Raw genomic sequence first — 23,946 nt, forward strand, 5'->3', positions numbered from 1 at the left:
AATTTTGTATATCAAAATAGTAATCGTTATATTAAAATGGTATCAGAGCCAAACGATTATTCAAACGATGCAATTTGTTTAAAGGGTTTTAGAAACAAGATTTCTGTGTATTAATCTGATTTAAACTTGTCAAGATAAGATCCTCACCATCTAAAGAAACACTGTTACTGTTGGTGTTCCAGGCAGCAAGTCCAGAGAAGGCAGTAAGACCGTTGGTAAACCTCAGTTGTGTCCAATTAGAATCGGTTAGTATCTCTTCTATAATGAGTTTAAATATAGATTAAATCATGGCGTCTTCGTTTAGAAAACTTTTTAAATCAAAAAATGCATCAACCTCTTCAAATTCAACAATTAACTCAAGAGAAATTATGTCAAAAATAACAACGTTTAATCAAGAAATATCAAGAGATCATTTACCGCATATTAATCCAGAACATATATATCAAATAGGAACTTTTGATTTTAAAACAGCTTATTCAATTAAAGAACATGAGCAAACTTTGTCTCTACAAAATGAATTTGAAGAAATTAAGTTATTATCTTCTCTAGCTTTGGAAAAATATAAGCAAAAAGGATTTAATTACATTCATTTTGGTCTAATCCAAATTGCTATAAAACCCTTATCAAGAACAGGTATAGACTCGCCAATATTAATGTTATTAAGAGATAAAACTCTCTTAAAATTTGAAGACTCTCTTTTAGGAGCAGTACAATCAAATTTATGCAATGGTGCTGTATATTTTAATTGTGCCCCTAACTTTCAAGTAAGCTTGCATGACCCAACCATACTCAATACTTTAACTTTAAATGTACATTTACCTGAAATAAAATTTCAAAATGAAAGACATGGATATCTTCTACTTTATCGAGTTTATTTTAAGCAATCAACTTCTGAGTTTAACCCAAGATGTCTATTACAAGATGATAAAGGAGAAACAACAATTCTAGCAGTCCATAGTAAAGATACACCAACAGCTACATACACACCAAAGCAATTAAAATGGGATGAAATAACTATTCCAGATCAATGGAAAATTGAAATTACTCAACCGCCTAGAAATTTTGAGCAAAAGAATATATCTAAAATAATTGAGCAGAAAGATGGAAAAATATTATTAAGGTTTGGATCTTATAGGGATCCACTTCCACCTAGAATAAGTTCGTATCATTCAAGAGCCTCTTTTTCTGAATATCGTACGGGTCAATCCAGTACAAATTCAGAAACGGAAAGTGTAAATCAAAACTCTAAACAAGATGAACCGATAAGATTTAAAGCACCAATAGCAGAACCAGATCAAGATGCATATCCAACATCACCTACTCCATCAGATTTTAGATCAATAAATGTTATAACTAAAAAATACGAAATTGATAAACAATATATAAGAGAAGACTTTTATTCAAAAGAAAATGAAGAAAAACGAAGTTGGTATTTTAAAACTTTCTCTAAACAACAAACCAATGAGTACAGAGAAAAATGGTATGATTGTATGATACTAAAAGAAATGAATATTCCATTTTTCGTATGGTTTGAAATTTATTCAATAGCTCATAATATCAATTATCCATTCAAGACGATTAATGCGAGTATATCATTAAGCCAAGTATGGGAACAAGTGGATGGAAATAAAATTAAAGCAATTCATCCACCTTTAAATGATTTAAAGATAAATACTTTAAACCGACAAATTTAGCTACACCCTTTAAAACTGGAGCTAACAAAGATGATAAAGAACCAGTGTTAATGCAAGATATTAAATCTATATATCAACAGAACAATTATCAAAGTCAAATACTACATACAATTTCTAAACAGATAGACAGCATTGATAATAAAATAAATATTAATGAAAAAGGAAAAGTGGACCAACACACTCAACACCCTTTCTCATCAACGACCTACCCAATCTTTAAACCAACAACAAGACAAATCAAATTTCCTGAAAATGAAATTTTAAAATCAATTTCGACCAGATTAGACAGGTTAGATAAAGGAAAAGGAATAAACACTATAGATGAAGATAACAATGAATCTATCCAAACCTCCTCACAATCAGAAAACGATATACAAGAAATAAATCGAATAAAAAATAAATCAAGAAAACCATATTATCCTAGGCATACTCCACCTGATTTATTATTTGAAGAACATCACAAATATACTAGTAAAGAATACTCTGGAGAAAGTATATACGAATGGAATATAGATGGACGATCAGAATATGAAATGCTAAATTTATTTCAAGAAATGGTAATGGCTACAATGGCTTACAAAGGTAGAGGAAATAATGATCAACAATCATGCATTTTGTTAGTATCTGGATTTACTGGAGCATTAAGATATTGGTGGGATAACTCATTAGACGCAATTACACAAGAATCTATAATTAATCATGTTGAAATAAAACAACAAGAAGATGAAGAGGGATTTATGAATGATATAGAGGTGCAAAACGCAGTAGAAGTATTAATACATACTTTAACAATGCATTTTATTGGAAATCCTAAAGAAGAATTAGAAAGTAAAAAAATTATATTAACAAATTTAAGGTGTCCAACATTAGGAGATTTTAAATGGTACAAGGATGTTTTTATAACAAACATATTCCAAAGAAACGATTGTAATCAAGCATTTTGGAAAGAACGGTTTATCTCAGGATTACCATCTTTCTTTGCAGAAAGAGTAATTGGTAAATTAAAAGAGTATTCAGGAGGACAACCAATCCCTTGGAATACGATTACTTACGGACAATTATTCGCATTTATAAAGAAAGAAGGATTAGCTATATGTCAAGAACATAAAGATAAAAAACGAAATGATAAATTTAAGTTTAAAATAACTATGGGATCATTCTGTGATCAGTATGGCTATAATCAACTTAATCCTCCATCAAGAATTAAACGACTAAAGCATAGGCATAATAAAACTAATTATTTTCATAAAAATAATAAATTTAATAAAAAATCAACAAATCAATACTATACAAAGAATAATAAGCACAAATCAAATAATAAGCAGAAAATAGTATGTTGGAATTGTAAAAGACCTGGACATAAATCCACGGAATGTAAAATGAAAAAGAAGATAAATGAAATATTTCAAAATCAACCAGATATACAAGAAAAATTAACTAAACTATTAATATCAGAATCAGAAATATCAGAAGAATCAAGTTGTGATAACTCTATAGATGAGATAGGAAATATTAGTGATACTTCAATAGAATCACAAGAATTGTCTGATAATCTATGCAATTGTAAAATTATTAACGTTATAACAAAAGATATTGATAAACAATTTCTACTAGACATAATTGATAAAATTGACGATCCAAAAATTAAGAAAGAATATTTAACTAAACTAAAAGATATAATATATCAAGAAAACCAATTATCTTGCCCTCAACCCTTTAGTTTAAATAAAATATTTGACAAATATCCTACACAAAGTTTATTTAAGCAAGTAACTACGGGAGAACTACAAAATGAAGTTAAGCAATTAAAAACGCAAATTAAAGAATTACAATTAATAGTAAATCAACACGAATTAAAACAATTGCAAACGGATGCTAAATTATCATTAATAGAAGCAAAAAATACTCCAACATCTACAACTAGTTTAAATCAAGCATCTACAAGTAATACAAATCTAGAAAATGACGAAAATAAGCAAATCGAACCTACCGAAGACTATATTCAAATAATTAATAAAATCAATTATCAAAAATGGTATACAAATATTACCTTACATGTGGGACATGATTTCAAAATAAACATAATAGCATTAATGGATACAGGTGCTGATTACAACTGTATTCGCGAAGGAATTATACCAACTAAATATTATGAAAAAACAACTGAAAAATTAAGTGGAGCAAACGGAAGTAATTTAAAGGTACAATATAAACTATCATGTGCAAAAATATGTAACCAAGGATATTGCTTCAAAAATCAATTTATTCTAGTAAAAAACTTAACACAAGAAATAATATTAGGAACTCCATTTTTTACTCAAATATATCCATTCAAAGTAACAGAAATAGGAGTAACCACAAAAGTAGTAGGAACAAAATTATCATTTGAATTCTTATCTCCTATGAAAACCAAAGAAATACTAAGCTTACAACAAAATTCTATTCAAAAAACAATTAATTTAATAAAAGGGAAACAAAATCATATACAATATCTACAAAATGAAATAGCATACAAAAAAATAGAAGAACAACTTAAGATGCCTTACATAATAAGCAAGATAAAAGCTATTGAAAACGATATATTAAACCAAATCTGTTCAGAATTGCCAAACGCTTTCTGGGAAAGAAAACAACATACAGTTGAACTCCCATATATAAAAGAGTTTAACGAAAGAAATATACCAACTAAAGCAAGACCTATTCAAATGAATAAGGAGTTATTAGAACACTGTAAAAAGGAAATAAATGATTTATTAGACAAAAAATTAATCAGGTCATCCAAATCTCCCTGGAGCTGTTCGGCCTTTTATGTAAATAATCAAGCTGAAAAAGAACGTGGGATACCAAGATTAGTAATAAATTATAAACCATTAAATGATGTATTACAATGGATACGATATCCAATACCTAACAAAAGAGATTTATTAAAACGACTTTATAATGCAAAAATTTATTCAAAATTTGACATGAAAAGTGGCTTTTGGCAAATACAAATTGCCGAAAAAGATAAATATAAAACAGCATTTACCGTACCATTCGGACATTATGAATGGAATGTAATGCCTTTTGGTCTTAAAAACGCACCTTCTGAATTTCAACATATAATGAATGATATATTCAATAATTATTCAAAATTTACAATTGTCTACATAGATGACGTGTTAGTATACTCCACTACAATAGACCAACACATTAGTCACTTAAACACATTCCTCAGTATAGTAAAAAAACATGGATTAGTTATATCAGCCAAGAAAATTTCTTTATTCCAAACAAAAATAAGATTTTTAGGACATAATATATATCAAGGAACAATCACACCTATTTCAAGATCAATTGAATTCGCAGATAAATTTCCTGACGAGTTAAGAGAAAAAACCCAATTACAAAGATTTTTAGGATGTCTAAACTATGTTTCAGACTTCTTACCCAATCTTAGGAAAACAATTCAACCATTATTTCAACGGTTACAAAAGAATCCAAAACCATGGACTAATCAACATACCCTTTTAGTCAAACAAGTTAAGCAAAAGGTTAAAACTCTTCCATGCCTTTCCATACCAAATCCTGAAGCTGACATGATAGTTGAAACTGATGCTTCAGAAATAGGTTATGGAGGAATTCTTAAGCAAAAATTACCACAATCAAAACAAGAATCTATAGTTCGATTCCATTCAGGAGTCTGGTTAGGACCACAAAAGCATTATTCAACAGTAAAGAAAGAAGTTCTCTCAATTGTTAATTGTATCTCAAAATTCCAAGATGACTTAATCAACAAAAAGTTTTTACTAAGAGTAGATTGCAAATCAGCAAAAGAAATATTACAAAAAGATGTCAAAAACCTAGTATCAAAACAAATATTTGCTAGATGGCAAGCAATATTATCCGTTTTCGATTTCGATATTCAATATATTAAAGGAGAAAAAAATTCTTTACCCGACTTTCTAACAAGAGAATATTTGCAGGGAAAATCCACAGATAATCAACAACAACAAGATATTCAAAATGAGTGACCAGAAGATGAAAAAGCCGATGACAGCCTCAGATTATATCAAAAACCAACCACATCTCCAAGGAAGGACTTTAACTCCAAACCCTTACTCAGCATTAGCTGAATATCCTCCTCTATCTTATTCAAAAGCAGTCTCTGAAAAGTCATCAAAGATGGAAGCACAATCATCTACAGCAACCCCAAACACAACCTCAAACACTACTCCAAACACTAAACCAGTCTACTACACCAAACCTTATAAGCAACACCTTATGACGACCCCATACACTAAACCAGTAAACCTTACCCAACTCAAAACCTTCATCAATCGAGTCTTCTACGAGGACAGTCCCTGGCCAACAGATAACATAACCAAAAACCAATCCTTTTATGAGTATATTCTAGTAGACTCTAAGTCTATAGAAATCACCCATTACAAAGACAAGACGAACCCAAACCTCATCAACTATTCAACCTGCAAATTCCTACGAATTTGTTCTACCCAAGACCTTGGTTTTATACATCATCATACAACAAAACCTTTTTCTACCCCAGGCTATCATATCGACGGCTACACCTATACCGATTACAAAAATGCCTTTTTCCGAGCCTTTTTACTCAGACCCTATGACCACTCTTGGTTCTTCAGTTTTGATCAAAACTGCACAAAGACGATACCAGGATGGTTCAACGAATGGTGGTATTGGTACGGACCAGCAGATCCGATCTACCCCGACCAAGTACTCAAGACCTCCTACCCATTCTACAAGAAACACGTATTTGATCAACCAGTTGGGCCTCTAAACAAAATTTGGTTTCATATTGACATGGGCATCCCATGGATATGTTCATGGCATTTTACCCTTGCTATCGCTCTCCAAGACATGCCTTATTCTCTCCTCCGGGAATTCAGAGTCAAATGGTGGGAAAAATATAACCTTGACAGATGTTCCCTTGCAGGTATCCAAAAATATTTCCAAATTACAAATCAAGCCAAAACAGCAATCCAAACTATATCCAAATCTATACCTCTTCTCAACCCAACCCAAATATCCCAAACAAATCCAAGTCCACAAAAAAGACCAACATCAAGTCCAACAAGTTCAACAACCTCTTCCTCTTCCCAGAAATCATCAAGAAAGGAAAAAATGAAGAAACTTATCGCCGAAATGCTGACGCAATTTGAGGCGGAACATGATGATACAGACGATGACAACCAACAAGTTGACATTATGCAACCTGAAGATCCTTACGGCGGCCCGTTAGGCCAAGATCCGTATGATATATAAAAAAAAAAAAAAAAAAAAAAAAAAAATATATATATATATATATATATATATATTTTCGATTAAAAAAAAAAAAAAAAAAAAAAAAAAAAAAAAAAAAAAACCTAAAAGTATGTCTATATTTACAATTTCGGTTTTAAGTATATTCTAGTAGACTCTGTACATTATTTCTGTATTTTCTTCTCTGTATTTTATTACTACTATCTACAAAATAATATACAGAGTATATCTGTATAACAAGACTCGCGGAAAAGCTATGCAAGAATTTCGAGAAAGAATCCAACCGACAATGGCGGGACCCACATGGGACCCACACGAAGACTTCTGCACAAAACAACAACAGTTTTTGACAGCAATTGTCGGCACCACTCAAGACTCAACACGTATTAAATCAAGTGTCGGCACCACTAGAAGACGACACGTTGCAAGACTTTATTCAAGCACTCTTTGCCTATAAATACTTAATTATGTTCAAGGAAGAGGGCACGAGCAAATTTCACTCTCAAAAAACCTTCACTCTCTAAAAGCTCTCCCTTCTCTCTGAAATTTCCTGTGTTTTCTAAGTTTTAAGTTTGTAATCAAAGATTGTATCACAACTCAAGATAAATAAAAGTAAGTTTTAATCATATTCTGTGTACAACGCTCAAATTCTTATAAATATCAAATTCCAAAATTTTGTATATCAAAATAGTAATAACGTTACAATAATTAAAACAAATTAATAAGGAATCCCAGTTTCGAGAAAGAATCCAACCGACAATGGCGGGACCCACATGGGACCCACACGAAGACTTCTGCACAAAACAACAACAGTTTTTGACAGCAATTGTCGGCACCACTCAAGACTCAACACGTATTAAATCAAGTGTCGGCACCACTAGAAGACGACACGTTGCAAGACTTTATTCAAGCACTCTTTGCCTATAAATACTTAATTATGTTCAAGGAAGAGGGCACGAGCAAATTTCACTCTCAAAAAACCTTCACTCTCTAAAAGCTCTCCCTTCTCACTGAAATTTCCTGGGTTTTCTAAGTTTTAAGTTTGTAATCAAAGATTGTATCACAACTCAAGATAAATAAAAGTAAGTTTTAATCATATTCTGTGTACAACGCTCAAATTCTTATAAATATCAAATTCCAAAATCATATTTGATATATTATTGAAAACGATATATTAAAATGGTATCAGAGCCAAACGATTATTCAAACGATGCAATTTGTTTAAAGGGTTTTAGAAACAAGATTTCTGTGTATGAATCTAATTTAAACTTGTCAAGATAAGATCCTCACCATCTAAAGAAACACTGTTACTGTAGGTGTTCCAGGCAGCAAGTCCAGAGAAGGCAGTAAGACCGTTGGTAAACCTCAGTTGTGTCCAATTAGAATCGGTTAGTATCTCTTCTGTAATGAGTTTAAATATAGATTAAATCATGGCGTCTTCGTTTAGAAAACTTTTTAAATCAAAAAATGCATCAACCTCTTCAAATTCAACAATTAACTCAAGAGAAATTATGTCAAAAATAACAACGTTTAATCAAGAAATATCAAGAGATCATTTACCGCATATTAATCCAGAACATATATATCAAATAGGAACTTTTGATTTTAAAACAGCTTATTCAATTAAAGAACATGAGCAAACTTTGTCTCTACAAAATGAATTTGAAGAAATTAAGTTATTATCTTCTCTAGCTTTGGAAAAATATAAGCAAAAAGGATTTAATTACATTCATTTTGGTCTAATCCAAATTGCTATAAAACCCTTATCAAGAACAGGTATAGACTCGCCAATATTAATGTTATTAAGAGATAAAACTCTCTTAAAATTTGAAGACTCTCTTTTAGGAGCAGTACAATCAAATTTATGCAATGGTGCTGTATATTTTAATTGTGCCCCTAACTTTCAAGTAAGCTTGCATGACCCAACCATACTCAATACTTTAACTTTAAATGTACATTTACCTGAAATAAAATTTCAAAATGAAAGACATGGATATCTTCTACTTTATCGAGTTTATTTTAAGCAATCAACTTCTGAGTTTAACCCAAGATGTCTATTACAAGATGATAAAGGAGAAACAACAATTCTAGCAGTCCATAGTAAAGATACACCAACAGCTACATACACACCAAAGCAATTAAAATGGGATGAAATAACTATTCCAGATCAATGGAAAATTGAAATTACTCAACCGCCTAGAAATTTTGAGCAAAAGAATATATCTAAAATAATAAGCAGAAAATAGTATGTTGGAATTGTAAAAGACCTGGACATAAATCCACGGAATGTAAAATGAAAAAGAAGATAAATGAAATATTTCAAAATCAACCAGATATACAAGAAAAATTAACTAAACTATTAATATCAGAATCAGAAATATCAGAAGAATCAAGTTGTGATAACTCTATAGATGAGATAGGAAATATTAGTGATACTTCAATAGAATCACAAGAATTGTCTGATAATCTATGCAATTGTAAAATTATTAACGTTATAACAAAAGATATTGATAAACAATTTCTACTAGACATAATTGATAAAATTGACGATCCAAAAATTAAGAAAGAATATTTAACTAAACTAAAAGATATAATATATCAAGAAAACCAATTATCTTGCCCTCAACCCTTTAGTTTAAATAAAATATTTGACAAATATCCTACACAAAGTTTATTTAAGCAAGTAACTACGGGAGAACTACAAAATGAAGTTAAGCAATTAAAAACGCAAATTAAAGAATTACAATTAATAGTAAATCAACACGAATTAAAACAATTGCAAACGGATGCTAAATTATCATTAATAGAAGCAAAAAATACTCCAACATCTACAACTAGTTTAAATCAAGCATCTACAAGTAATACAAATCTAGAAAATGACGAAAATAAGCAAATCGAACCTACCGAAGACTATATTCAAATAATTAATAAAATCAATTATCAAAAATGGTATACAAATATTACCTTACATGTGGGACATGATTTCAAAATAAACATAATAGCATTAATGGATACAGGTGCTGATTACAACTGTATTCGCGAAGGAATTATACCAACTAAATATTATGAAAAAACAACTGAAAAATTAAGTGGAGCAAACGGAAGTAATTTAAAGGTACAATATAAACTATCATGTGCAAAAATATGTAACCAAGGATATTGCTTCAAAAATCAATTTATTCTAGTAAAAAACTTAACACAAGAAATAATATTAGGAACTCCATTTTTTACTCAAATATATCCATTCAAAGTAACAGAAATAGGAGTAACCACAAAAGTAGTAGGAACAAAATTATCATTTGAATTCTTATCTCCTATGAAAACCAAAGAAATACTAAGCTTACAACAAAATTCTATTCAAAAAACAATTAATTTAATAAAAGGGAAACAAAATCATATACAATATCTACAAAATGAAATAGCATACAAAAAAATAGAAGAACAACTTAAGATGCCTTACATAATAAGCAAGATAAAAGCTATTGAAAACGATATATTAAACCAAATCTGTTCAGAATTGCCAAACGCTTTCTGGGAAAGAAAACAACATACAGTTGAACTCCCATATATAAAAGAGTTTAACGAAAGAAATATACCAACTAAAGCAAGACCTATTCAAATGAATAAGGAGTTATTAGAACACTGTAAAAAGGAAATAAATGATTTATTAGACAAAAAATTAATCAGGTCATCCAAATCTCCCTGGAGCTGTTCGGCCTTTTATGTAAATAATCAAGCTGAAAAAGAACGTGGGATACCAAGATTAGTAATAAATTATAAACCATTAAATGATGTATTACAATGGATACGATATCCAATACCTAACAAAAGAGATTTATTAAAACGACTTTATAATGCAAAAATTTATTCAAAATTTGACATGAAAAGTGGCTTTTGGCAAATACAAATTGCCGAAAAAGATAAATATAAAACAGCATTTACCGTACCATTCGGACATTATGAATGGAATGTAATGCCTTTTGGTCTTAAAAACGCACCTTCTGAATTTCAACATATAATGAATGATATATTCAATAATTATTCAAAATTTACAATTGTCTACATAGATGACGTGTTAGTATACTCCACTACAATAGACCAACACATTAGTCACTTAAACACATTCCTCAGTATAGTAAAAAAACATGGATTAGTTATATCAGCCAAGAAAATTTCTTTATTCCAAACAAAAATAAGATTTTTAGGACATAATATATATCAAGGAACAATCACACCTATTTCAAGATCAATTGAATTCGCAGATAAATTTCCTGACGAGTTAAGAGAAAAAACCCAATTACAAAGATTTTTAGGATGTCTAAACTATGTTTCAGACTTCTTACCCAATCTTAGGAAAACAATTCAACCATTATTTCAACGGTTACAAAAGAATCCAAAACCATGGACTAATCAACATACCCTTTTAGTCAAACAAGTTAAGCAAAAGGTTAAAACTCTTCCATGCCTTTCCATACCAAATCCTGAAGCTGACATGATAGTTGAAACTGATGCTTCAGAAATAGGTTATGGAGGAATTCTTAAGCAAAAATTACCACAATCAAAACAAGAATCTATAGTTCGATTCCATTCAGGAGTCTGGTTAGGACCACAAAAGCATTATTCAACAGTAAAGAAAGAAGTTCTCTCAATTGTTAATTGTATCTCAAAATTCCAAGATGACTTAATCAACAAAAAGTTTTTACTAAGAGTAGATTGCAAATCAGCAAAAGAAATATTACAAAAAGATGTCAAAAACCTAGTATCAAAACAAATATTTGCTAGATGGCAAGCAATATTATCCGTTTTCGATTTCGATATTCAATATATTAAAGGAGAAAAAAATTCTTTACCCGACTTTCTAACAAGAGAATATTTGCAGGGAAAATCCACAGATAATCAACAACAACAAGATATTCAAAATGAGTGACCAGAAGATGAAAAAGCCGATGACAGCCTCAGATTATATCAAAAACCAACCACATCTCCAAGGAAGGACTTTAACTCCAAACCCTTACTCAGCATTAGCTGAATATCCTCCTCTATCTTATTCAAAAGCAGTCTCTGAAAAGTCATCAAAGATGGAAGCACAATCATCTACAGCAACCCCAAACACAACCTCAAACACTACTCCAAACACTAAACCAGTCTACTACACCAAACCTTATAAGCAACACCTTATGACGACCCCATACACTAAACCAGTAAACCTTACCCAACTCAAAACCTTCATCAATCGAGTCTTCTACGAGGACAGTCCCTGGCCAACAGATAACATAACCAAAAACCAATCCTTTTATGAGTATATTCTAGTAGACTCTAAGTCTATAGAAATCACCCATTACAAAGACAAGACGAACCCAAACCTCATCAACTATTCAACCTGCAAATTCCTACGAATTTGTTCTACCCAAGACCTTGGTTTTATACATCATCATACAACAAAACCTTTTTCTACCCCAGGCTATCATATCGACGGCTACACCTATACCGATTACAAAAATGCCTTTTTCCGAGCCTTTTTACTCAGACCCTATGACCACTCTTGGTTCTTCAGTTTTGATCAAAACTGCACAAAGACGATACCAGGATGGTTCAACGAATGGTGGTATTGGTACGGACCAGCAGATCCGATCTACCCCGACCAAGTACTCAAGACCTCCTACCCATTCTACAAGAAACACGTATTTGATCAACCAGTTGGGCCTCTAAACAAAATTTGGTTTCATATTGACATGGGCATCCCATGGATATGTTCATGGCATTTTACCCTTGCTATCGCTCTCCAAGACATGCCTTATTCTCTCCTCCGGGAATTCAGAGTCAAATGGTGGGAAAAATATAACCTTGACAGATGTTCCCTTGCAGGTATCCAAAAATATTTCCAAATTACAAATCAAGCCAAAACAGCAATCCAAACTATATCCAAATCTATACCTCTTCTCAACCCAACCCAAATATCCCAAACAAATCCAAGTCCACAAAAAAGACCAACATCAAGTCCAACAAGTTCAACAACCTCTTCCTCTTCCCAGAAATCATCAAGAAAGGAAAAAATGAAGAAACTTATCGCCGAAATGCTGACGCAATTTGAGGCGGAACATGATGATACAGACGATGACAACCAACAAGTTGACATTATGCAACCTGAAGATCCTTACGGCGGCCCGTTAGGCCAAGATCCGTATGATATATAAAAAAAAAAAAAAAAAAAAAATATATATATATATATATATATATATATATATATATATATATATTTTCGATTAAAAAAAAAAAAAAAAAAAAAAAAAAAAAAAAGAAAACCTAAAAGTATGTCTATATTTACAATTTCGGTTTTAAGTATATTCTAGTAGACTCTGTACATTATTTCTGTATTTTCTTCTCTGTATTTTATTACTACTATCTACAAAATAATATACAGAGTATATCTGTATAACAAGACTCGCGGAAAAGCTATGCAAGAATTTCGAGAAAGAATCCAACCGACAATGGCGGGACCCACATGGGACCCACACGAAGACTTCTGCACAAAACAACAACAGTTTTTGACAGCAATTGTCGGCACCACTCAAGACTCAACACGTATTAAATCAAGTGTCGGCACCACTAGAAGACGACACGTTGCAAGACTTTATTCAAGCACTCTTTGCCTATAAATACTTAATTATGTTCAAGGAAGAGGGCACGAGCAAATTTCACTCTCAAAAAACCTTCACTCTCTAAAAGCTCTCCCTTCTCTCTGAAATTTCCTGTGTTTTCTAAGTTTTAAGTTTGTAATCAAAGATTGTATCACAACTCAAGATAAATAAAAGTAAGTTTTAATCATATTCTGTGTACAACGCTCAAATTCTTATAAATATCAAATTCCAAAATTTTGTATATCAAAATAGTAATAACGTTACAATAATTAAAACAAATTAATAAGGAATCGTTATATTAAAATGGTATCAGAGCCAAACGATTATTCAAACGATGCAATTTGTTTAAAGGGTTTTAGAAACAAGATTTCTGTGTATGAATCTAATTTAAACTTGTCAAGATAAGATCCTCACCATCTAAAGAAACACTGTTACTGTAGGTGTTCCAGGCAGCAAGTCCAGAGAAGGCAGTAAGACCGTTGGTAAACCTCAGTTGTGTCCAATTAGAATCGGTTAGTATCTCTTCTGTAATGAGTTTAAATATAGATTAAATCATGGCGTCTTCGTTTAGAAAACTTTTTAAATCAAAAAATGCATCAACCTCTTCAAATTCAACAATTAACTCAAGAGAAATTATGTCAAAAATAACAACGTTTAATCAAGAAATATCAAGAGATCATTTACCGCATATTAATCCAGAACATATATATCAAATAGGAACTTTTGATTTTAAAACAGCTTATTCAATTAAAGAACATGAGCAAACTTTGTCTCTACAAAATGAATTTGAAGAAATTAAGTTATTATCTTCTCTAGCTTTGGAAAAATATAAGCAAAAAGGATTTAATTACATTCATTTTGGTCTAATCCAAATTGCTATAAAACCCTTATCAAGAACAGGTATAGACTCGCCAATATTAATGTTATTAAGAGATAAAACTCTCTTAAAATTTGAAGACTCTCTTTTAGGAGCAGTACAATCAAATTTATGCAATGGTGCTGTATATTTTAATTGTGCCCCTAACTTTCAAGTAAGCTTGCATGACCCAACCATACTCAATACTTTAACTTTAAATGTACATTTACCTGAAATAAAATTTCAAAATGAAAGACATGGATATCTTCTACTTTATCGAGTTTATTTTAAGCAATCAACTTCTGAGTTTAACCCAAGATGTCTATTACAAGATGATAAAGGAGAAACAACAATTCTAGCAGTCCATAGTAAAGATACACCAACAGCTACATACACACCAAAGCAATTAAAATGGGATGAAATAACTATTCCAGATCAATGGAAAATTGAAATTACTCAACCGCCTAGAAATTTTGAGCAAAAGAATATATCTAAAATAATTGAGCAGAAAGATGGAAAAATATTATTAAGGTTTGGATCTTATAGGGATCCACTTCCACCTACAAGCTTTAGACTGTAGTATTGATCGGCATGCGGCTCGAGTCTTCCAGCTGACAAGAGAGCTCGGCCACAAATCCGACGGCCAAACCATCGAGTGGCTCCTCCGCCAAGCCGAGCCTTCCATCATAGCCGCCACGGGAACAGGCACGACTCCGGCGAGCTTCTCCACCGCCTCTCTCTCCGCTTCTTCCTCCCCCTTCGCTCTCGGAAAACGCGTTTTGAGAACGGAGGAGGGAGAATCAGGCGGCCCCGGAGGAGGAGGGGAGTTAACTGTTGGACACGCAATGAGTAGTGGTGGTGGTGGGTTCTGGGCGGTTCCGGCGAGGCAGGACTTCGGACAAGTATGGAGCTTTGCCGCCGGAGCTACGCCGGAGATGTTGTTTACGCAGCAGCAGCAAGCAGCTACACTCTTTGTCCGCCAGCAGCAGCAGCAGCAAGCTTCAGCAGCTGTAGCTGCGATGGGTGAGGCTTCAGCAGCTAGAGTCGGGAACTATCTGCCAGGTCATCATCTTAATCTGCTAGCTTCTTTGTCGGGTGGAAGTCCCGGGTCGGGTCGGAGGGAAGAGGATGACTCACGCTGAAAGAAAGGTTTTATCAATCTTTTTGTGTTATTTGATTAGGGATGATTGGGTAATGTATAGAAAACTCTTTATGTTTAATGTCATCAAAAGTGGTCAGAGACTACTTAGTTCGAGTTTTTTTTTTTTTTGTGTTCAAGTTTTAGTTTTAAGTTATTTGCTTGTTTGATTAGTGTGTAAGATTATTTGGTCTCAGAGTTTGTTTTGAGAGTGATAGTGAAATCGATTGATTAATTGTTGTTTACTTAAAAACGCCATAATGAACAGCAAAAAAAAGCTCTTTGTACGTTTTTGGCGTGAATTTTTTTTAATGGTTTTCTATCGTTCATGAAGCTGAGCCCACACGAACTGTATTGATATCTCACAGGCCAAAGGATTGTAATTCTGAATGTTTCTCGTGACTTGGTATGAATGAGAATTGAAGATATGAAAACAAAATAATGTGAATGTGTCAATTACTGTGAAGTGGTCCTTGTCTTCTTTATATATATTTATTTACTGTCAAAGTCTGTATGTAACTTTGTGTTTGCTCTCTCTTTTTGGTAAAAAGTTATGTAGTATTGTTTGTTTAAGCTTTATTTTCGAAAACTGTCATACAAGCGGTTCTTTAGCGGTTTTATAACCAGTGGGACCAGATGAAAATTTGCTGAATGCTTTAGACTGTAAACGCAGTTGGACAAGGAAGAGGATAAGAACATTGTCTCCAAGCTTAGCAATCTCTCTATATCAAATAGGAACTTTTGATTTTAAAACAGCTTATTCAATTAAAGAACATGAGCAAACTTTGTCTCTACAAAATGAATTTGAAGAAATTAAGTTATTATCTTCTCTAGCTTTGGAAAAATATAAGCAAAAAGGATTTAATTACATTCATTTTGGTCTAATCCAAATTGCTATAAAACCCTTATCAAGAACATGTATAGACTCGCCAATATTAATGTTATTAAGAGATAAAACTCTCTTAAAATTTGAAGACTCTCTTTTAGGAGCAGTACAATCAAATTTATGCAATGGTGCTGTATATTTTAATTGTGCCCCTAACTTTCAAGTAAGCTTGCATGACCCAACCATACTCAATACTTTAACTTTAAATGTACATTTACCTGAAATAAAATTTCAAAATGAAAGACATGGATATCTTCTACTTTATCGAGTTTATTTTAAGCAATCAATTTCTGAGTTTAACCCAAGATGTCTATTACAAGATGATAAAGGAGAAACAACAATTCTAGCAGTCCATAGTAAAGATACACCAACAGCTACATACACACCAAAGCAATTAAAATGGGATGAAATAACTATTCCAGATCAATGGAAAATTGAAATTACTCAACCGCCTAGAAATTTTGAGCAAAAGAATATATCTAAAATAATTGAGCAGAAAGATGGAAAAATATTATTAAGGTTTGGATCTTATAGGGATCCACTTCCACCTAGAATAAGTTCGTATCATTCAAGAGCCTCTTTTTCTGAATATCGTACGGGTCAATCCAGTACAAATTCAGAAACGGAAAGTGTAAATCAAAACTCTAAACAAGATGAACCGATAAGATTTAAAGCACCAATAGCAGAACCAGATCAAGATGCATATCCAACATCACCTACTCCATCAGATTTTAGATCAATAAATGTTATAACTAAAAAATACGAAATTGATAAACAATATATAAGAGAAGACTTTTATTCAAAAGAAAATGAAGAAAAACGAAGTTGGTATTTTAAAACTTTCTCTAAACAACAAACCAATGAGTACAGAGAAAAATGGTATGATTGTATGATACTAAAAGAAATGAATATTCCATTTTTCGTATGGTTTGAAATTTATTCAATAGCTCATAATATCAATTATCCATTCAAGACGATTAATGCGAGTATATCATTAAGCCAAGTATGGGAACAAGTGGATGGAAATAAAATTAAAGCAATTCATCCACCTTTAAATGATTTAAAGATAAATACTTTAAACCGACAAATTCTAGCTACACCCTTTAAAACTGGAGCTAACAAAGATGATAAAGAACCAGTGTTAATGCAAGATATTAAATCTATATATCAACAGAACAATTATCAAAGTCAAATACTACATACAATTTCTAAACAGATAGACAGCATTGATAATAAAATAAATATTAATGAAAAAGAAAAAGTGGACCAACACACTCAACACCCTTTCTCATCAACGACCTACCCAATCTTTAAACCAACAACAAGACAAATCAAATTTCCTGAAAATGAAATTTTAAAATCAATTTCGACCAGATTAGACAGGTTAGATAAAGGAAAAGGAATAAACACTATAGATGAAGATAACAATGAATCTATCCAAACCTCCTCACAATCAGAAAACGATATACAAGAAATAAATCGAATAAAAAATAAATCAAGAAAACCATATTATCCTAGGCATACTCCACCTGATTTATTATTTGAAGAACATCACAAATATACTAGTAAAGAATACTCTGGAGAAAGTATATACGAATGGAATATAGATGGACGATCAGAATATGAAATGCTAAATTTATTTCAAGAAATGGTAATGGCTACAATGGCTTACAAAGGTAGAGGAAATAATGATCAACAATCATGCATTTTGTTAGTATCTGGATTTACTGGAGCATTAAGATATTGGTGGGATAACTCATTAGACGCAATTACACAAGAATCTATAATTAATCATGTTGAAATAAAACAACAAGAAGATGAAGAGGGATTTATGAATGATATAGAGGTGCAAAACGCAGTAGAAGTATTAATACATACTTTAACAATGCATTTTATTGGAAATCCTAAAGAAGAATTAGAAAGTAAAAAAATTATATTAACAAATTTAAGGTGTCCAACATTAGGAGATTTTAAATGGTACAAGGATGTTTTTATAACAAACATATTCCAAAGAAACGATTGTAATCAAGCATTTTGGAAAGAACGGTTTATCTCAGGATTACCATCTTTCTTTGCAGAAAGAGTAATTGGTAAATTAAAAGAGTATTCAGGAGGACAACCAATCCCTTGGAATACGATTACTTACGGACAATTATTCGCATTTATAAAGAAAGAAGGATTAGCTATATGTCAAGAACATAAAGATAAAAAACGAAATGATAAATTTAAGTTTAAAATAACTATGGGATCATTCTGTGATCAGTATGGCTATAATCAACTTAATCCTCCATCAAGAATTAAACGACTAAAGCATAGGCATAATAAAACTAATTATTTTCATAAAAATAATAAATTTAATAAAAAATTAACAAATCAATACTATACAAAGAATAATAAGCACAAATCAAATAATAAGCAGAAAATAGTATGTTGGAATTGTAAAAGACCTGGACATAAATCCACGGAATGTAAAATGAAAAAGAAGATAAATGAAATATTTCAAAATCAACCAGATATACAAGAAAAATTAACTAAACTATTAATATCAGAATCAGAAATATCAGAAGAATCAAGTTGTGATAACTCTATAGATGAGATAGGAAATATTAGTGATACTTCAATAGAATCACAAGAATTGTCTGATAATCTATGCAATTGTAAAATTATTAACGTTATAACAAAAGATATTGATAAACAATTTCTACTAGACATAATTGATAAAATTGACGATCCAAAAATTAAGAAAGAATATTTAACTAAACTAAAAGATATAATATATCAAGAAAACCAATTATCTTGCCCTCAACCCTTTAGTTTAAATAAAATATTTGACAAATATCCTACACAAAGTTTATTTAAGCAAGTAACTACGGGAGAACTACAAAATGAAGTTAAGCAATTAAAAACGCAAATTAAAGAATTACAATTAATAGTAAATCAACACGAATTAAAACAATTGCAAACGGATGCTAAATTATCATTAATAGAAGCAAAAAATACTCCAACATCTACAACTAGTTTAAATCAAGCATCTACAAGTAATACAAATCTAGAAAATGACGAAAATAAGCAAATCGAACCTACCGAAGACTATATTCAAATAATTAATAAAATCAATTATCAAAAATGGTATACAAATATTACCTTACATGTGGGACATGATTTCAAAATAAACATAATAGCATTAATGGATACAGGTGCTGATTACAACTGTATTCGCGAAGGAATTATACCAACTAAATATTATGAAAAAACAACTGAAAAATTAAGTGGAGCAAACGGAAGTAATTTAAAGGTACAATATAAACTATCATGTGCAAAAATATGTAACCAAGGATATTGCTTCAAAAATCAATTTATTCTAGTAAAAAACTTAACACAAGAAATAATATTAGGAACTCCATTTTTTACTCAAATATATCCATTCAAAGTAACAGAAATAGGAGTAACCACAAAAGTAGTAGGAACAAAATTATCATTTGAATTCTTATCTCCTATGAAAACCAAAGAAATACTAAGCTTACAACAAAATTCTATTCAAAAAACAATTAATTTAATAAAAGGGAAACAAAATCATATACAATATCTACAAAATGAAATAGCATACAAAAAAATAGAAGAACAACTTAAGATGCCTTACATAATAAGCAAGATAAAAGCTATTGAAAACGATATATTAAACCAAATCTGTTCAGAATTGCCAAACGCTTTCTGGGAAAGAAAACAACATACAGTTGAACTCCCATATATAAAAGAGTTTAACGAAAGAAATATACCAACTAAAGCAAGACCTATTCAAATGAATAAGGAGTTATTAGAACACTGTAAAAAGGAAATAAATGATTTATTAGACAAAAAATTAATCAGGTCATCCAAATCTCCCTGGAGCTGTTCGGCCTTTTATGTAAATAATCAAGCTGAAAAAGAACGTGGGATACCAAGATTAGTAATAAATTATAAACCATTAAATGATGTATTACAATGGATACGATATCCAATACCTAACAAAAGAGATTTATTAAAACGACTTTATAATGCAAAAATTTATTCAAAATTTGACATGAAAAGTGGCTTTTGGCAAATACAAATTGCCGAAAAAGATAAATATAAAACAGCATTTACCGTACCATTCGGACATTATGAATGGAATGTAATGCCTTTTGGTCTTAAAAACGCACCTTCTGAATTTCAACATATAATGAATGATATATTCAATAATTATTCAAAATTTACAATTGTCTACATAGATGACGTGTTAGTATACTCCACTACAATAGACCAACACATTAGTCACTTAAACACATTCCTCAGTATAGTAAAAAAACATGGATTAGTTATATCAGCCAAGAAAATTTCTTTATTCCAAACAAAAATAAGATTTTTAGGACATAATATATATCAAGGAACAATCACACCTATTTCAAGATCAATTGAATTCGCAGATAAATTTCCTGACGAGTTAAGAGAAAAAACCCAATTACAAAGATTTTTAGGATGTCTAAACTATGTTTCAGACTTCTTACCCAATCTTAGGAAAACAATTCAACCATTATTTCAACGGTTACAAAAGAATCCAAAACCATGGACTAATCAACATACCCTTTTAGTCAAACAAGTTAAGCAAAAGGTTAAAACTCTTCCATGCCTTTCCATACCAAATCCTGAAGCTGACATGATAGTTGAAACTGATGCTTCAGAAATAGGTTATGGAGGAATTCTTAAGCAAAAATTACCACAATCAAAACAAGAATCTATAGTTCGATTCCATTCAGGAGTCTGGTTAGGACCACAAAAGCATTATTCAACAGTAAAGAAAGAAGTTCTCTCAATTGTTAATTGTATCTCAAAATTCCAAGATGACTTAATCAACAAAAAGTTTTTACTAAGAGTAGATTGCAAATCAGCAAAAGAAATATTACAAAAAGATGTCAAAAACCTAGTATCAAAACAAATATTTGCTAGATGGCAAGCAATATTATCCGTTTTCGATTTCGATATTCAATATATTAAAGGAGAAAAAAATTCTTTACCCGACTTTCTAACAAGAGAATATTTGCAGGGAAAATCCACAGATAATCAACAACAACAAGATATTCAAAATGAGTGACCAGAAGATGAAAAAGCCGATGACAGCCTCAGATTATATCAAAAACCAACCACATCTCCAAGGAAGGACTTTAACTCCAAACCCTTACTCAGCATTAGCTGAATATCCTCCTCTATCTTATTCAAAAGCAGTCTCTGAAAAGTCATCAAAGATGGAAGCACAATCATCTACAGCAACCCCAAACACAACCTCAAACACTACTCCAAACACTAAACCAGTCTACTACACCAAACCTTATAAGCAACACCTTATGACGACCCCATACACTAAACCAGTAAACCTTACCCAACTCAAAACCTTCATCAATCGAGTCTTCTACGAGGACAGTCCCTGGCCAACAGATAACATAACCAAAAACCAATCCTTTTATGAGTATATTCTAGTAGACTCTAAGTCTATAGAAATCACCCATTACAAAGACAAGACGAACCCAAACCTCATCAACTATTCAACCTGCAAATTCCTACGAATTTGTTCTACCCAAGACCTTGGTTTTATACATCATCATACAACAAAACCTTTTTCTACCCCAGGCTATCATATCGACGGCTACACCTATACCGATTACAAAAATGCCTTTTTCCGAGCCTTTTTACTCAGACCCTATGACCACTCTTGGTTCTTCAGTTTTGATCAAAACTGCACAAAGACGATACCAGGATGGTTCAACGAATGGTGGTATTGGTACGGACCAGCAGATCCGATCTACCCCGACCAAGTACTCAAGACCTCCTACCCATTCTACAAGAAACACGTATTTGATCAACCAGTTGGGCCTCTAAACAAAATTTGGTTTCATATTGACATGGGCATCCCATGGATATGTTCATGGCATTTTACCCTTGCTATCGCTCTCCAAGACATGCCTTATTCTCTCCTCCGGGAATTCAGAGTCAAATGGTGGGAAAAATATAACCTTGACAGATGTTCCCTTGCAGGTATCCAAAAATATTCCAAATTACAAATCAAGCCAAACAGCAATCCAAACTATATCCAAATCTATACCTCTTCTCAACCCAACCCAAATATCCCAAACAAATCCAAGTCCACAAAAAAGACCAACATCAAGTCCAACAAGTTCAACAACCTCTTCCTCTTCCCAGAAATCATCAAGAAAGGAAAAAATGAAGAAACTTATCGCCGAAATGCTGACGCAATTTGAGGCGGAACATGATGATACAGACGATGACAACCAACAAGTTGACATTATGCAACCTGAAGATCCTTACGGCGGCCCGTTAGGCCAAGATCCGTATGATATATAAAAAAAAAAAAAAAAAAAAATATATATATATATATATATATAATACGATTAAAAAAAAAAAAAAAAAAAAAAGAAAACCTAAAGTATGTCTATATTTACAATTTCGGTTTTAAGTATATTCTAGTAGACTCTGTACATTATTTCTGTATTTTCTTCTCTGTATTTTATTATTACTATCTACAAAATAATATACAGAGTATATCTGTATAACAAGACTCGCGAAGAAGCTATGCAAAAATTTCGAGAAAGAATCCAGCAACAATGGCGGGGCCCACATGGGACCCACACGAAGACTTCTGCACAAAACAACAACAGTTTCTGACAGCAATTGTCGGCACCACTCAAGACTCAACACGTATTAAATTAAGTGTCGGCACCACTAGAAGACGACACGTTACAAGACTTTATTCAAGCACTCTTTTCCTATAAATACGCAATTATGTTCAAGGAAGAAGGCACGAGCATTTTTTCACTCTCAAAAAACCTTCACTCTCTAAAAGCTCTCCCTTCTCTCTAAAATTTCTTGTGTTTTCTGAGTTTTTTAAGTTTGTAATTTTGTATCAAAGATTGTATCACAATTCAAGATAAATAAAAGTAAGTTTTAATCATATTCTGTGTACAACGCTCAAATCCTTATAAATATCAAATCCTAAAATTTTGATATTAAAATAGATTAATAAGGAATCAATTAAATGGTATCAGAGCCAAACGATTATTCAAACGATGCAATTTGTTTAAAGGGTTTAGAAACAAGATTCTGTGTATGAATCTAATTTAAACTTGTCAAGATAAGTCGGCACCATCTAAAGAAAACACTGTTACTGTAGGTGTTCCAGGCAGCAAGTCCAGAGAAGATTAATTGACCGTTGGTAAACCTCAGTTGTGTCCAATTAGAATCGGTTAGTATCTCTTCTGTAATGAGTTTAATATAGATTAAATCATGGCGTCTTCGTTTAGAAAACTTTTAAATCAAAAAATGCATCAACCTCTTCAATTCAACAATTAACTCAAGAGAAATTTATGTCAAAATAACAACGTTTAATCAAGAAATATCAAAGATCATTTACCGCATATTAATCCAGAACA

The 23,946-nt window shown here is 31.7% G+C and overlaps 1 protein-coding gene across 1 annotated transcript; it reads left to right on the forward strand.

Annotated features, from left to right (window-relative positions):
- The first annotated feature begins 13,459 nt into the window (after positions 1 to 13,459).
- Positions 13,460 to 15,905, forward strand: LOC117130946 (transcription factor TCP21-like). Its single transcript, XM_033283471.1, has 2 exons — positions 13,460 to 13,553; positions 14,997 to 15,905. The coding sequence occupies exons 1-2, from the start codon at positions 13,460 to 13,462 to the stop codon at positions 15,605 to 15,607; spliced, it is 705 nt and encodes a 234-aa protein (XP_033139362.1). The 3' UTR covers positions 15,608 to 15,905.
- Positions 15,906 to 23,946: the final 8,041 nt, after the last annotated feature.

Source organism: Brassica rapa, unplaced genomic scaffold (assembly GCF_000309985.2).
Source record: "Brassica rapa cultivar Chiifu-401-42 unplaced genomic scaffold, CAAS_Brap_v3.01 Scaffold0743, whole genome shotgun sequence".
Lineage (NCBI taxonomy): Eukaryota > Viridiplantae > Streptophyta > Magnoliopsida > Brassicales > Brassicaceae > Brassica > Brassica rapa.

What these genes read in the sequence shown, in the direction of transcription:
- LOC117130946 (XM_033283471.1), top strand. Translation starts at nt 13,460, where the DNA reads ATGGCGGGACCCACATGGGACCCACACGAAGACTTCTGCACAAAACAA. An exon ending in CACCACTCAAGACTCAACAC is followed by an intron (nt 13,554 to 14,996) that starts GTATTAAATCAA and finishes AATATTATTAAG; the next exon opens with GTTTGGATCTTATAGGGATC.